Raw genomic sequence first — 17921 nt, forward strand, 5'->3', positions numbered from 1 at the left:
CCTTGACGCGTATTATTCACTGGCCTTGCGATCCTAAATCAGAGCCAAAATAATATTTATAGATCATCGTGGCAGTAACGTTGCGTTTGAACTAATATAGCATCGCCTTTTGGTATCTGCGGAACGCGGTGTCGAACTGGCTTAGCGTCATTGTGCACTTTGAGACTTCTGCGATAAATCAATTTAGATTTTCTCAGTAACGAATTATTATTATTTATTACTACTTTAACTCTTTACCAAATTAATCAATATCATTATCACAGTTTTAATATTTACTTTAAAAGCGCTTCTAAAAGGTTATGTAAAAATGGTAAAATTTATTTCAAAAAATTGTTATTTCCAGTAAAAATATAGAGCGAGGAATGAAATTATTGAATTTCTTCTTTATTACAAAAACTGCAGTTTGCTTTGGAAAAAAGTGCTAAATTGAATAAAAAGGTATTACAAACAGTTTCATCCTCTAGATAATACAAAGCAATCAGTTAGTAGCTAAATTGTTCCAATCTTTGCAATCTGTCAATTTTTTATCAGGATGCATTTAACGTCACGCAGGGATAAAGTTCGGCACGTGTTTGCAGCGAACAGATAATATCTATGAATATATACATATATTATTCAAAGGACGTTACGATTTTATTCCCATTTGTGTAATCGTATCGTTTAGGTGATGGGAATTTGAATGATTTAGAGAAGTAGCTATGAAGGGATGGACGAGTGTTAGGTTAGCGAAATAGGATTAATCTGTTTCTAGTGTATGTCACGTTCGATTGATTAAGGCTTTATACGTCATAATCGATATGTCCATATTGGGGAATGCGTTCAAATGTGGACTAGGCGACGGTAACCGAGTCAACTTGTAATTGACGAAGTGATGGGCATCATGGTTTAGCGAGCCAAGGCAAATCGTGTTATTAATCCTCTTTGGGGTCTGTTGGCCTAGCTTGATTAAGAGCCTTTGTTTACACACTAGATAAGAGGTCGTACGTGTGGATCGAGGAATAAGGAAAGATTTTCGTCTTTCAAAGTGTCCCCCCGGTAAAAAGCAATCGGTTTACACCAAAGCCGCGCAGCGCTGAACCGCTGAACAGACTTTGACCGCTTTTAACTGTCAGTCATGAAATCTTCGAATTTTCATTGGTTGGCAAGGTAGAGGTGCGTTAATCTCCATGTCGCACAGTGCAATACGACATGGCTCAAAGCTGCAGACACACAAACACACACACACACACGCACAAAGTGTCACGTTTACGCGGCAGTATATCATACGGGCCTGGCAGGAAGGTTCGTAAACGTGAACCGAAGGATGTTGAGCACGAGATGCGTCGGCTAACGGACCGACACTCACTGCCAAATGACAAATATTGCGCGATCCAAAGCCATTCGGCAAGAACAGACACGCTTCGTCTTTTGCCAGAAACGACGGACGCCAAACTTCTTATACGTATACGCAGCCCTATCAAAATATTCGAGAAATTCGGTAAACTTTATAATATACGTATTATATATATGTATAGTTATATTTTCATTGTGTTTAAATATTTGTCTGTTTATGCTCTGAAATTCCCAATTTTATAGTATATTTATTTACTAATTTTTACACAAGAATTTATTTCTGATTTTCCTTGCAACAAAACCGCACGTGACCTGCTTCGCTCTTTTCATGCATCAATCAGTTGAAAATTTTCGTCCCAATTTCATCCGAATTAACGAAGCATTCCGATTGATCTTTCGTTTGCGACACGTAAGCCTCAATCGGGACAAAGGTAACACGCCGATGAAATTGTTATTTGACTTTAGGGAGATTTTCCATCTGAGCGAATAGCGACTTGATAAATTGATTTTCTGCTTGATTCGAGTGTAGTACTTTGGCGAACGCCAGTTTTCGAGCTGCCTGCCAAAAGGCAAAAACTACGCTACCACTTTGGCCGTACAAGTGCCGAAGGCAACTCTCATCCGTCATACTACATCACATTGAATGTCATTAACGATCAATTATTGGCTTTCGGCAATTATATTCTCGCGCGGAGTGATAATCAGGCACTGATGATTGTCTTAAATCGCTCTCGAACAATACTGTTGTTTTTATTACTCTATTTTTTCTTCATATTTATATAATTTTTCTCACTATTTTGCAAGTGAATAATTATGAATCAGGATCCTGCTAAAACATAAATCGCTGTACTTTATATTTTCTATTTACATCCGAACAAGTTAATGCAAATAATCTTATGCATGAATCGATTCTAAACTCAATCAAACTTGTGGGAATTCAATTGCATCGAACATTCGAGGTACGGCGTTTAGATTGAGGAAGCATAGGGTATTTTAAATAACTCAATTTTAAACAATTTACGATGGTTTTGTGCAAACAGGTCATGATCAGGTTTAAGCTAGACTGCAAACATTTCACTAGACGAAGAAATTTATTCTTGTTTTCTTCTACACTATATACCTTTATAATCTTTTAGAATGCGATTGCTTCAGCAATAATGAAAGTAGCTATTGATAAAACAATTCCTCTCTTCGTTTGACCATTCCATAGAATTTGATCATTTTTTTTTATCTGATTTCAGAAAGTAGAGAAAACATCAATAGTAATATCTAAAGTTAGATTTTCGGTTTGTAATAAGAGAGGAAGCCGTTTGACACTATTTCTGGAACATCGGACTGTAACGTGCGGTTATCTCGGGGTCTGCTATATTCAATACTGCTTACGATACAATTCGATAGTGTGATGTTTATACATGTATACAACAGTATAGTATGACATTGTGCGATCAGCGCTCAGCATTCGCTTCACGAAGGAAAGAAGAACAAAAAAATAAAGCTTCTCTTCAGTGTGATACATGCTCTCAGTTATAATCTTCACTATTTTTTTTTTTAATTTCATCTCAAATTCTCAGTATCTGTATAATCTGGTTAGAATAAAATTGTATTTTTTGCGAAAACACTTGTAGACACAAACGAGCGAAGACAGATGTTGAAGTGGCGCTTGGCAATGTATCGAAATCTGCAGTCATATTGACTCATTGCGAGAAAAAAAAATTTATTAACCACTTAAAATTGTTTTACGTAAAAAAGAAGAGAGATATATATATATATATAACAGCGTCGATTTAAAGGCGACGAGAGTTAAAGGGATGGAATCGAGTGAAGGAATAAGAGAGTAGGGAGGATTAAATTTGGTTAAAATGGCGAAAGGATGAAACTTGGCAATCGATGACTGAACGAGGAGAGAAAATAGGAATAAAGTGAAAAATGTAAAAAATTAGGTAAAAATAAAACTTACGAGATTGATGGTAACGATGAGGTCATACTGTTGCCTCTGGCCTTTCTTCTTATTTTTGCCAGTCTTGACTGAAGCTGCTTTTGGCGTGACTTTGACTTGTCCCTTCTGAGCTGTTGGTTTCTGGGTTGGTTTTGTCGCGGCCTTGGTACCAGGAGGAACCTTTTGTCCCGCTGCAAGTGGAGCTTTTTGTCCTGTAGCACCTTTTTGATTCACGTGGCCCACGCCATCCGCTGGTTTGTTGCGAGCCTATTGTTCGACAAAGGAAAACCTTGTTAATTACGCAAAACACTAAATGCATGCTTGGAAATTTCATTTTAACAATTTGAACGTAAAATCCTTGTATGAAACGTTAGTTTTTTACTCCACTGGGTCAAGTGGACCATTATTTCCCTCTAACTTTTAGCAAATCATTTTTCAATAGATCTTGCAGTTTCGAATGGAGCACACATTCTTCGATACTACTATTATACTGTAGATAGATCGGTCAACGAACGACGACCGTCAATGCTGTTTAGCATCCCGTTACAAAAATTATCCATAAAATGCGATAAGACATCGAGTTATATGCTCGTTCAAATAGGCTTTAAAGCTGTTTTTAATGTTGCTGGATCACGGAATACTGAGTTATCCATGCATGCAATCGGCTACGATATATATTATGTATACGTTCTATCAATTTCAATGGGCTAACTGCCTTAGTTTAAAAGAGCCGAATTATTGACAAAAAACTGTAATTAAAATTAACTACGTATATCGAATGGGCATGCTGATTGTATTACACATACTATAATGATAGCTTTTTTGGTTTTCGTTTATAAATAGCAGCCAGTAGCTGTGGAAGAATCAATAAGAGAACGTTCCAAAGCTCTTGAATGATTCATGACCACTTGGATGAATGTAAGCATTTGCTGTAATGAATGAACTAATGGACACAGCTTTGATACTGACATGATTGAGAATTTTCCTCCAATGGGAAACGATAATAAAGCTTTGCTGGAAATTCCTAAAGCGTATTGAATATTAGTGGCTGAAATTTTGCTGATTAACATGCTTTGCCACTGGCCATAAACACTATTATCACTTGCCTTCTTCACACCTGTTTCATTTAGACCTATATAGTATTTAAGTGAAACAAATTTTCCTCTAACGCTATACTCTTTATAATCTCTGTAAAATAACTTATTTATATACTGTATCAAACTTTGTGTATTGATTATACTTAATTGAATGAGTTGCTAATTAGGCCACGTTGCAATTAATTATCAATGTTGTTTACCTCACGTTATAGTACATTGTTATGCCATAACAATAATTTTTGTATTATAATTATTATAGTCATCGATATATTTATTGATTTTAATTCAGGTAGATCGTTATCAGTGCTAATAGTTTCAGGATTTGTTTGTTGAAGAAGCGTACAGTCTTCCAAAGAATTTTCTGATTGGATATTCTCTATTTAATTGCAATATGCATAAAACTCACTGCACCTGAAATGCAAATCTTGTGAGATATTTCTGGGTAAATTTACGAGCATGCTTATTGCATCGTACTATATAGAATTGCAGCAGCTGCTTATACGAGGATATAGCAGTAGAAGAATAAGAGATTATGCAATAAAACTCATACTTTTAAAATTTATGTCAAAAGTAGATCAAAGAAGATTTTATATTATATTATAATATCCAGAATTTATCGTGGGGATATTTTCTTCTCTGCTTTTTATGCAGGGTAATGAAAAACGCGAGTTTCTCTAATTTCGACCTCAATTCAAGAATATATATTACATTCTTTTTACCATGGTTACACATCCTGCGGACGCTTCCATAGGTTCCCGCAAACTACTACATTACCGAGTTTACGAACGGCCTTTCGAAAGCTTTTATTTTTAGATTCGTTTTTCCTTTTTCAAAAAGCTTCTCTAACATGTTTTGTCAATATAGCATTTGTTCTTTTTCTCGTCATTGAAATGCGCGGAATACTGAATTCGATTGAAATGAAACCGTTTTCTATGTAGGGTAATTTTGGCAGGAATTGCAAAGTTTGTGGATTTTGGAAAAGTAATTCTAGGAGAAGAGGATATGATAATAGAGAGGAGGTCATCGACTGCTTCAGGGATAACACCGTAAGAGGTGACTGTCTTTGGCCTATAGATAGAATCATTGAAGCTGCACATAATCAGCATTGGACGATCTAAAAATAGGGTAGGGTTTATTCGAATAATAATTCGGTGAAGAGTCGGCGCGCCACGTGTGGGTGTAACTGACGATATAATTATAACTCTTACCCCGTACAGCATTTTCAAGGAAGATGCCATTCTACTATACATGAATTACGCATGAGCAAAAATATTGTCTTCGAACAATCGTTTCACTCAAATTATTGTAAAATTACATCTATTCTAAATATTTTATCTACATAAATTATACATTATTTATGTATACACAACTAATTTATTTCTTTGTAGTACAACGAATTAAGAAAAAACTAAACTCGATATTGGAAGATACATTCAAGTCTATTCAAATATTATGGTAAATGGAACAATAAGAGACTGTAGTCACAGATTGTTAACGATATTTTTTTAGAAAACTTATAAATCTGTAATTGATCGATATTGAAAATGCAAATCTTGAATATTTATCTAATCGGAATCATATCTTTCCTGACTTCTCACAAGAAACTGTTATAAATAATAATCTAGTGTATTATAAAACGAGTGAGAGTTATTGATATCATTGACACATCGTGCATATTTGCAATGTTCTGTTAGCGCTAATCTCACTTCTTATCAATACGAGGTGCTGATTATGACAGAACTAATCATAGTTTACGCAGTGGCTGATTACAAAAAATAGGAATTTCAATTATTATTTTCTAATTTCATTATAGTTTATTACTTATATCAATTCTTTCTTATAAAAACCAGTATTCTTACTTTTCATATTAAAATAACTGTAGCATATATACAAGTATCATCGCTCTCAAATGGAAAAATGTTTACTTAGAGCTTTATTTTATGAAAATATATATTATTGCATGCTAATTATTAAGAAACATTTGTCAAAGATTAATTAAGCAATTCAGCAATTTGTTCACGAGGAAAATTAACTTCGCACTACATTATTATACTTGTCAAGAGCGAAGAAGATCAGATTGACCCAGATGCATTTCGGATCTCATGAATAAATACATACGGCCCATATTGGCGTCGTTAATATTTACTCTCATTTCAGCCATCAGTCTGTCGTCAATGACACGAACGATTAGATTGATAATAATTTCAATTAAACTTATTTAACAATTGATCGACAATTGTTGGATGATCGTGAAGCTATCGATTGGTAGAAATAGAGAGAATAATAAGAACAATGTTTTTCCACAGAATGACAAGCGAGCAAGTATACTCATTTATATCGTGGTGTTATCGTCCTCTATTGTTAAGTCACAATTAATTTTCTAATTAATAAGTCAAGCTAGTATTGCAGTTAAACTTGGAATCCTTTGCTCTTTCCACCGTGAAATTTGAGCGAGACACATTTATCGGTCTATTCGTTTTACCAGCACGTGTGCACTCTCTGCTATGACCATTATTCTTTTTGGCATAGAATGAAACACTATCGATTATAGAGACTGTTTACGTGTAAATAAAGCGAGTCGAGCCAGTGTATTTTCAGTCCCAGTTCTTGCTAGTCGTAGTTAATGGTTGCATCGAGAAACTGTGTCGGAAAATAAAAAATTCCGTTTCGTTGAGGAATAATGTTGGCTCGGTTATATCAGCCTCTTAATTAGTGGAATATTAGATCACATAATTAGGCAGTCTGGAATCCCTAGCCATGAACCTGTATAAATATGCAACGAGTGCTTCAAGCAAAGCACAAGGGATTTAAACCGAAAGTGATACCAGTTACGAGGAGCGCGAGATTTTGGTGAAAGGAGATATTTTGTCCAGTATTTTTCCCTCAGAAATCATTATATAGTTAATGGGTAATACATTAAATCGTTTTATCGCCAATAATGAGCTAATGATCGCAACCATAATTAGAATCTTAACGATCCAAAGGAACCACCAATATTAACATAATTATCTGTAAATGTAAATCAATATATATTGTACGTCTATATTTATAAATATATAATACGTACACATTTGAGAGTACGGTCGTCTATATATAGAAATCTTCTCAGCTCCTTGGCACAGCCATACAAAATGATTGAAATTCCAGAATCTTGTGGCATTACAGCGAAACGAGTACTAATGGCTACCAATTTACACACTGGACAAGTATCAAATATCCAAGATGAAATGTACAAGATGCGACAATGAGATCATTCATTTGTAGGATAGGGTTTTCTGTTTTAAACGAGAAAAAGTGAAATCGTAAAAATATCAAAAGGGTTTCTTAAATTAATCTTTAAGGCCAGACAGTAAATATTAGATCTCCCAAACGTCCGTGAAAAGGTGGTTGGCTAAATAGAAAGCAGCAATATCATAGCTTGGAGTGCTTTGAAATAGCACAGTGTGTCCCCACCTTTCTTTCTTCTTCCTCCTGCATTCTAACCCAAAATTGATAGTCGGCCTCCATTCTGCTTTTATCACTGTGAAAAACTCTCTACAGTCAAACTCGTAAATTAACAATTTTTATTGTCCTGCTGTCCAAACAGCCAGAGCTTCGATCCTTCTTTATTAATGTTAAAATAATTGTTTCTTTATTTCTGGAGCGAAGTCTGATCTTACGCTGGTGACATCCTGTCTATAAATATATGTAACATCAAGCATGGAGAGGACTGTACATATTATAGAAATTAAAGCTTCGGTTAAAAACAAGTGACACGTTGGTGATAAAAAGAGAAATATCTTGTAACATTAAACAGTTTCCATTTTATCATTATGATTTTAACTCCTGCAAGTTTATTATTACTCATTATCTATTCTACGCCGTGATATCTAGAAAGACTTGCAGCATATTTATGTTTCCCGTAAAGAAAATTTATCAACCCTTCCCGTGTGTAATTAAGTTAAGTAAAAGGCACTAGTGGTACAAGTAAATCTATCACGAGTAAATTATCTGCGCTCCTTACATAGCAATATAATTTAAAACCTTTCAACAAATGCAGTAAAGGAATCATAGAGAAATGGTATTTTTTAATTAACCTAGAAGAAGCTTATGTGTTTCATTTTGGTTGTTTATAAATTAGGTTGGCAATGGCACCAGAATTTAATTATAATTTTGAGCAGAGTTGACAGTTTGGAAGATTAATAGGTTTGCTAAAATGTATAGTTATGATATATGTGTATTATGAGATAGTAATTAGAGGTGAGGAGAGAAAAAGAGGAAGAGCTAGAAATGAAGAAAGAAATATAAAGAAAGAGTGTAAGAGGGAAAGAGTAGGAGGGAAGTAGGCATGCGAGAAGAACGATTTCTCATTGGCCGAGCGCTTTCACGGAGAGCTGCAGTATTATAGTGGTGTTTACGGTTGCCGTTTTCCGTGACGAAGCAAGCAATGGGCATGAGGGAGCTTTTCAAGGGAAGCTTCTCAGTGCTTTCTCGCGCCGCGGTTAGCTTATATAAAAGATATCCGGAACCCGAGGAAGGTTTAGTGCAAAATACTCGATGCTAGTGAGCAGCCAATAGTGACAGTGCCTGGGATTTAATATTTATTTATTATCTTTTCATTTACACATCAAATTTAAAATATGGTAGGTATATACTTTTCTCTTATAATTAATTTTAATTACTTTACTTTGTGTAATTATGTACTATTCCTTTTACATGACACACTGATCTTCGCGAGATTTGAGGAAATTACTCAATTTCTTATAATAGTGCTTGATAAAACAGTTATCGTGCTTTTAGCTTTATAAATTAAAAGCGTTATATAGCATTCTCCTCATTACTTTCATGACTTTGTTATGTATAATCGTGCTCATTATATTTAAGTACAGTTATGGATATGCAGGCGAAAATGTGGTAGTTGAGAAGTAATTGTTTCGCTAATACAGCTATAGGGGTTACTGAATTTTTTATTACTCCTTAAGAAAATTCCTTGGCAGTTTTGCCAAAGTGGAAGTAGCACAACTTATAATATAATTTTAGTTTAATGTGAAACTATTAATTTTGCTACCAACTTACTCTTTAATTTATATATGTATGGGAATGAATATTACAGTCTTTGTTTTGTTTAATTGTGAGATATAAATTATCGTTGGATATAATACCGTTGTACGTGTTTTCTTGGAGCACGTTGCTTTGGTCAGCATAGAGATAACTCATTGACTGTGTAAGAAGTTAGAAACTATCTCATTGGTGTTGCGTCAACGCTAGCCTCGCAACTATTTTTCAAACTTATGGAATTTGTATCTGTTTTCGTCTTACGCGCCCTTTCATAAAAAAAGAGGTGAAAGAATGAGTTGGCCCAATTTAAAAATACACTAGTAACGTCCCACTCCATTATACTGGTCAAAGTAAAAATAAATTTCTTGTGGATTTGCTTTTAAAATCGTTCTTTTTTTGCAACGTTTATAATGTTTGTAGATTAATAACTTATGGTTAAACATTTGATCTCATTCGAACGAAAAGTATTTAAAATGTATTTCTTTTGTTTCAGGCTGAGGAACAAGTTCAAAGTAAGTATTATATGTATACGAATTAATGTTTAGTTTTATTTGGAATTAAAATCTGCCTTAGCATCTCGAGCTGCTTTGGATCGTGGGCATAAAATTTTATAAAACAGATTGGCGGTCAATTAGCCCTTTTATATCATCCAAATATGCAGGTCATATCGATTCCTAAAGTTTTCCGTTTCAAAGAGGAGCATGGATTTCAATTGGGAAATGACAAAATGGAAGACCGATTAAATTTGATTAAATCTTGATACTTTCGTGGAATTTTATTGAATAATTCGTAGTTTATTTTGGTTATGGCTTGTGCCAATTATGTTTTAAAGGAGGAATCAATTACGCGTATTAATTTGGGACATTATTGGTGCCGATAGGTGCATGTGTAGTGGAGCAGTTATTATAGGGTCTTCCTGGTTTTGCTATTAACGTCAGGGACCATGTTTGAATTAGGGATATACAAACGATATGACGCACCGATGGTTTTTATAGACAAATAAACAGTTGATTGACTTAGCCACGCAGTATTAATAAACTGAGCCTCCATATTGCAAAAATAAATTTAACGCCGCGAATAACGTCGTGATCACACATGAAATTTTCATTTAATCTTGCTTATATAGACTTTAAACTACAAATCACGATTTCGCAACTTACATGATAACATTAATTCTTTAATTCTGTATATAGCATTTTTATTAGAAACATGTCGAAAACGAGATATACCTATATTTAATTATGAAAACATTGTAATATACTATTTTATCGAAAGTAAACTAAAAATTATGCACTCGAGAGAATCTTGTCTAAAATGATTTCGTTGCAATTCGTGGATTCATCTTCAGGAAGAATTCACAGGATTTTATAACTTTTAGTGCTCAGGCGAGCCTTTTCCATGTTCGACTCAACGAAATCTGGCAAGATCGAGAAGGAAAAAGTTCGAACCATCTTAAACACCTTGGGACATACCTTCGACGACCATGAATTGGAGCTTCTTCTCAAACAGGAGGACGAGGAAGGTAAGGCAGAGTGCGCTCTTAGAGAGACCGCAGAATCACATTAACATTACTGTAGAAAAACTTTATAACAGACAGAACCAGAGAAACTGGAGGGTGTACCTAGAATTTCCTTTCAAACGCTAAACGTGAGCTGTCTTTCTGTCTGCCCTTAATTCTGTATTCGAGGATATTCATGAAACTGTTCTGAAACTTGTAAATTTTGATATCTTGGTCTTTTGTGAACGCGATAACCTCGTTGAGTTTTATTGAAAAGAGTTTAGTGTGTGTGTTAAAGGGGTGGGCTTGGTTAAAGCATGTGTATGACAAGTTTTACTCTGTATTAATCGCAGCATTCAAAATTATAGCTTAGAAAAGACAACTACAATACCATGCGAGGCTAGTTTAGTCCCATTTACTGAAATTTTAGCGTAGCGTGAACATTATTCTGCAGAGATAGATATGTCTGTACTGATAATAATACAATATTACTGATTTCCCTGTGGTCCCGGGTAAAATTCGTTTAATCGTATTCGTGTCTCGGTTGCGAATTGATTCATGTACAACCATTAAAGTGACGTCAGTTGTGATTATCGTTACATGTGTCAATATCTACACAAAGCATGAAGCATCAACGCTTCTGTAATAATAATATTATTAACAATTCAAAATCATTGACAATCATCACGAGTGTACAATGAATCAATTAATTAATCGTAAATTGAACACCCGTTAGAAATGCTATATATGTCACTATTATAAAAAAAGAAATAAAAATTTGTACTTTTCGTAGGAAGTGGTCAGTTGAACTTCGACTCGTTTTATCGAGTGGCTACGCATTTCCAAGAGGAAGACGATGAAGCTTTGCAGAAGGAATTAAAGGAAGCTTTTCGCTTGTACGATAAGGAGGGCAATGGATATATACCAACGAGCTCTCTGCGTGAAATTCTGCATGCCCTGGACGACCAAATTACGCCTGATCAAATGGACGGTATGATCGCTGAAATTGATACCGATGGATCCGGCACAGTTGACTTTGATGGTAAGATATTTTTTATTACTTGAAAAAAAAAGCAAAGAGAGAGAGAGAGATGGGAAAAGGTAGGAGGAAAGATTTGTGATAGGGGTTGAAGATAAAGCGACGAGGACATTTTTCACATTACTTGATTTAATTTGAACGAGGCGTAGGATATCGAGGAGGCAATTCGCAAGACGGCTTTGTAGGAAACTTCAGCAGGAGCTTGATTAAGCTCCCAACACATTAGTAGGAAGTTGTGAAAGTTCTTTTGAGACTATGAGAGGCTCGAAATGAAGCGACACACGACCTACTTACGTCCCTGACAACAAGAAAGCCCGGCCTCGAGATCCGCCTTTATCTTTTACAGCTCTTTCCTGATCCCATCCCGTATTCCCTTCATCATCTCCGGATCATCCGACTTCCGCCACGGAAAACGTCAAATTCCTAGATTAAAGTAGTCGAGGCCTATGACGATTGGCCTTAAAACAGAGGCAAAGCCACGTCGAAATAATAGGAAAAAATATGCAAACACACAATGGAAGCCTTGACAATGGTCGTTTCCCTTTAATGCATTATCGGGGAATTATATTCAATGCAACTACTGCGAGTGTAATTGCAGTTTCAATAACCTTTATACGCTTTTGTCATCACGCAATTTGCACTGCAATCGACTGTGTTCTTTGAGGGTCAAGACTGCCTGTAAAAATATTCATATAGCGATTGTATCCCCCAAGCCTGTGTTTAGCAACGTAAACTCTTTTCTATACCGTCACCAAGGGAAACTCTACCTTACATACTCATGAAAACTTTATGTGCTTTCCTGATTTATTTGTTCCAACTACTTTTCCTTGTAGCTCTTCGTCGCAATTGCCTCTAGTCTATTCGATAAGTAGACAAATCCACATAGCAATTTTCATCTAATTAACACGTCAATGAAGAAGAAAACCAATATCGTACACTTTCCTCCTTTTCCTTAATGGAATTGAATAATAAATCATTCATTTTTCTTGCAGAATTCATGGAAATGATGACCGGCGATTAATTGTCCTACGAAGAATTGGCTCGAGGCATCAGCGCTGTTTTCTACATTCTTTGCATTTCATACATTTTATCAATTTATGTACACTCTTATGAATTTATACATAAATGTAAAATAATTTAACGATTATATAAGTAAAATCTTATCACATTTAATATTCTTTGTATAGCAAGCAATTTCCATCTCGTCCAAAAGCAATTGGACGAGACCGATTAAACCTCGATTGATTTACTTCCCGAATCTTGATGGTATTAATATTATTACGTAGATTAAGTATTTTCATTAAGCAATTGCTTTCTTTGTCGTAAAAAGCATATTACGTTAATAGTGGTTTGGTCAAACGACTATCGTTAATAATATATAACAAGCAAAAACTATTGGATTTTGTATAATTTTGTATAAAGAAATATATCGCATTCAAAGAATTCTGGAGGCCACGTCAGGTATATAGATTTTTCCCTTTAAGAGTGTTCTAGAGAGTAGAAATTTCTTTGATTTCAAAGACCAGACGACTTTAAATAATTCGGGTGGGTACAATTGCGTGTTTAAAATATGGGAAAAAGTGTAATTTATGACAAGAATTTTATCAGCAATTCCATCATTTCATATTGGAAGCTGCTCTTAGCGCTTTTGCTCTAGTTCTCTTTTCCCGAATAAAATGGAGGTTAAAGGGGATAACCTTCGCGAGTGGTTTCTGTAGACGATTAAAGATCACGGCAAGGTTAACGTGTCTACAGGAGCCGGCGAGGCGACGTACTTGCTATCCTATGCGTTCCAGAACAAGGTTACACCCATTTCCCAGATATGTTGCTATTATTCAACGTAACATTAAAAGCAGCGCTTGGATTATTTCACAATCTGTATCAAACTTTTTGCCCTTTTTATATACGAATAGCGATATTTTATTGGAAGCTCTCGGGTTTAATCGCGCAATTTTTTAAATTGGGCTTTAGAAGTTTTTTAATTTTATATACGAGATGAGCAAAGAATAAACGTACACACGGTAATTGCTATTCCGTGTGTTCTACAACAAGATTAAATCCATTTCCTAGAGATGGTACTATTATCAAACATTTTTTACCCTTTTGTAAAAACCGAGTAATCATCGGTGCAATCTTAATAATAGGTGAATATTTTTTTAGGAAGGCAAATAATAATCACGGTAAGTTGAAACTCAATACTTTCCATCTGCTTTTGCCCTCGAGAATTCTGCTTAATGGCGAAAATTATCATTATAGACGCTCCAAATAATAAATCTAGGTTTCCGAGAAAATCGGGAAAACCACTGACTCTCTTAAAGTTAAAAGTTTAAATTCTCAACGTAGCCCGAAGTTCTCTTTTGCGAAATCAATAATTGAAACGGTCCGTGTACGCCCTTGAAGCCATTATTTTTCCCATAAATGAGATGATTATTCAATTCGTCTTTTTCGCAACTGTGTTTTATTTTATCATATGATTCTATATCAATATAATTCTACAAAATTTCCCTGGTTTAACTAGCACTTTCAAATATTTCCATCGTTTCTATCAGTATCCACTTGAGATATATTTAATCAATTGAATTTGGTAGGGGTTTTAACGGTGAAGCTAGCATATTGATAAGAAAAGGTTTTGTAGGAAATTGTCAGTGATACCTCAGTTACATAGCGATTTTTGGCTAATGATATTAAGATATCGCGTTGAATAGTTAATTGCCAAAAGCTGGAAATTTCATTATCTTAAACTGTCGCATTCTCTTCAGTTTTCTCTGGATATTTGCAAGTGAAAGCTGGTAGCTCTCGAATTGAAAGGATCAATAAATAAAACTGGCTACAAATGGCCTTGAAAAGTGGTAACTTCCGGATATCTTGTCATCCGTGCAGTTGCCACTGTCATTTGGAATGTTCTAAGGGTTCTTTCGATTGAGCTACAAATGTGGATTATATTAGTGGAAATATCTGTACATAGCTTTGTTGGAAATGTTAAATCCATTGCTTTCAGCTGTTAAACAAAACATGTGATAGTCGTTGATAATAGATCAATTTGTTGTTTCAATTATTGCGTGGTATAACACTGGTACGTAATTCAACACAATCAATTTGATATAAATATATGTTGAAATCGATTAATCAATTTTTGGCTAGAAGATACGGTTCTATATAATTGATTTATATTAGGCAACACACAGCTTCCAAAAAATTAGCCATATTATATAAAAAAGGTTTTCCTATACTTCTTACACATTAATATAACCAAAAATCATTTATATATCTTTAATTTAATATCTTTGCATGAATTCAACTGATAAATCTTTTATTTCGTGGTAAATAGCATCATCATATTGTATACTTTGGAACAGCTTCCTGCTTCATGATCGAAAGCCATATTGAACTATTGGACAGCGTACGTTTGAATGACAGCTATCCGATATATCGTTTGAAAAGAACAAGTCCATACGAGAAATGTGTAAGCAGGTAGAACACTGACACACTCTTTCACATATCGAACTTCGAAAACTAATTGTCCACTATGAAAAGTAGATCATTTTAACGGGTGCAATATTGTCTTCTGTATATATTATAGCAAATATTAATAATTATAATCTACAGTATTGTGTCTGATGTATTTAAAACATTATAGGCACTTGAAAAAGGTAATAAAACGATCGATCATTTTAATTGTTGGCTTATAAAGTAAAATTGCTATTGGTTGACTTTTATCTTAGTTTTAGGTGAGTCTGGCATTGAGAGTTTAAAAGACTGAGCGGGCTTGATGGACGTGTAGGCAGAAGGCCTTGAAAGGTGTCAGTGCACTTTTGCGATTGGGTCTGGAAACAGCTGGTTAAAATTAATAATGAAAGCGGTGACCGCGACGATGACGACTCTCTCGACGGTCATGTGGGCACTTGTGCTATCGATCGTCTTTCTAAACTCAAACCTATACCTCTATCTTCCTTCCTTTTACCATTCTATACTCACAGATACGGCACGCATACATCTTTACATAAAGTAACCACTGTTTCCAGTTCCCTGCATTCCTTTTGGCGTAAAAGCTTAATTATTCCTTCCACTTTACATGCATACGAGGAAAAGTAATAAAAATGATATAAACACATTATAAAATACGTAAAAAAGTCATATAATGATTATTTTACGTGCATAAATATTACAACATAGTTATTGAATAATTATCGCGTGTTATTATATTTTAATAAGACTCTTTGAAGCTTTATGGCTGCAGGAAACTTTTACTGTTTGAAGAATTATTGATTCAGACTCCTTGTGATAGGATATTTAAGTTATTCATAGTTCTTTAAAATAAATTTTATTAGTAATTATACTTGAAATTGTATATTGAAAGTTTGCTTAGAGTAAAATTTGTGATTGTCCAGGGGCGGTAAGAGCTTTGTGTATATATACACATATACTAATTCTTACTTACGCCAAAAAGTGTAAATAAGCCTAAAGCCTTTAGGAAGTATTTGAAAATCTCTCGTAAAGCTTTTATATCCTTTAACTATTCATCAAAAGACGTTTTATAGAATTATCTAAACGCCAATCACTCGGTACTAACTTCCACTAAATCTTGATTGATTAACGTGGTCATCGCTCTTATTGATTTTGCTTTGATAAGAAAATCGTATAAGAAAACTGCACGACATAATCTTTTAACAGCTGTTATTCATCTTGTTCGTTTGTGTTTTATTAGGTTTAATATTAGCTCGTTAAATACAATGGTAACGGTAAACTATATATATATATATATTTGTATGTTACCTTATACTATCTGACACAAGTACTTGAAAATCTATTTCTATTTCTAATTCTTAAGTTTGCTAATCGTTCTTGATAAATTCAAGGCTAGAGGATCAATATTTACAAACTCTGTTTTATACTTACATAGCTGTTTGCAATTTGGATGGAATGTCTTGTAACTTTGAAGAGAAAATGAGAACGACAGTTTTTAAAGAATTTAATGCAAGTGGTACACAATACGATATAAGTCAAGCGTCAGTGGTATAAAGCATGCAGCACTACCAAATAAGTTTCATTTTGATAAAGAATGCCGTATGATAAATTTGTGTTAGTAGTTTGTCATGTTTACAATGTTTATACTTTGTAAGAAAGAATATTGTGTTATTCATACTACATGGTATTTTTGAATATATATATGTATACATATAATTCTTTCACTTTATAAACGTTTACAATTAATTTAAACACGAAAGATACATTTTTCAGATATTTATGAAAATATGACCTTATCTTATATAAAGCAAAATATAAAACTTATTGTTTAACGTAGAGAGTATTGTGCTGCTAACTGTGATATTTGACACGCCACTAATATTTCTAAATTCATTTTGAATATATTAACCGAAGGTTTTGGAGGAACTTTTCGTCTATTGGTGCGTAAAGCTGAAAGTGTCCTTGTAAGGAATCATATTTCTACTTTAAAAATTTTCTGTAAAACGTTGATAAAACTATAGTCTTAAGCGAAAAAGAATGATCCTTATCTCAGTAATAGGGTTCTCCATATAAGTTACCTTAAATACATTTAACCAATTAAGGATAAAAAAAAGGTATTGATGGGGCAGAGAGATTGCTTCACAGATACCATTTATGCTAAAATGTGTTTATGATATTTTACGAATAATGCCTTTTTCGTTGTTCTTGTGCAGTAAGGTTTTAAAATTATATTAATGGCCTTGGGATCATTGCTACACACTATACACATACCTTATTTTTATAGAGATAGATTACACCAAAGTGTATATTTGAAAAAATAGCATACGATATTAATAATTGACGGGACATAACTTCAAATTAGTACTAAAAGTTTCGAGAAATTGTGTACTTTGTAATAGTAAATGTGCTCTACTCTTCGTACTTAATAGAACTTTACCTTTATTGAGATTATATAACTTTCGTAAAGGATTGTGTAAATATATAATTTCATTTATAGCGATCCACACACTTAAAATT

The 17921-nt window shown here is 34.1% G+C and overlaps 2 protein-coding genes across 4 annotated transcripts in view; one reads left to right on the forward strand and one right to left on the reverse strand.

Annotated features, from left to right (window-relative positions):
- Nucleotides 1-17921, reverse strand: part of LOC136775881 (calmodulin-like) — a 70198-nt gene that overhangs the window by 11476 nt on the left and 40801 nt on the right. For all 3 annotated transcript variants that reach the window (XM_066731053.1, XM_066731051.1, XM_066731052.1), the window contains one exon: nucleotides 3290-3535. In XM_066731053.1, coding sequence (XP_066587150.1) covers nucleotides 3290-3535 — 246 coding nt within the window. The remainder of the gene's footprint in view (nucleotides 1-3289; nucleotides 3536-17921) is intronic.
- Nucleotides 6980-13112, forward strand: LOC136775947 (troponin C-like). Its single transcript, XM_066731160.1, has 5 exons — nucleotides 6980-8987; nucleotides 9896-9914; nucleotides 10781-10924; nucleotides 11694-11942; nucleotides 12932-13112. The coding sequence occupies exons 1-5, from the start codon at nucleotides 8985-8987 to the stop codon at nucleotides 12958-12960; spliced, it is 444 nt and encodes a 147-aa protein (XP_066587257.1). The 5' UTR covers nucleotides 6980-8984; the 3' UTR covers nucleotides 12961-13112.

This window comes from Prorops nasuta, unplaced genomic scaffold (genome assembly GCF_024137725.1).
Source record: "Prorops nasuta isolate Cenicafe-Biocafe unplaced genomic scaffold, Cenicafe_Pnas_1.2 PNAS00008, whole genome shotgun sequence".
Classification (NCBI taxonomy): domain Eukaryota; kingdom Metazoa; phylum Arthropoda; class Insecta; order Hymenoptera; family Bethylidae; genus Prorops; species Prorops nasuta.

What these genes read in the sequence shown, in the direction of transcription:
- LOC136775947 (XM_066731160.1), top strand. An exon ending in CAAACAGGAGGACGAGGAAG is followed by an intron (nt 10,925 to 11,693) that starts GTAAGGCAGAGT and finishes TACTTTTCGTAG; the next exon opens with GAAGTGGTCAGTTGAACTTC. An exon ending in CGGCACAGTTGACTTTGATG is followed by an intron (nt 11,943 to 12,931) that starts GTAAGATATTTT and finishes TTTTTCTTGCAG; the next exon opens with AATTCATGGAAATGATGACC.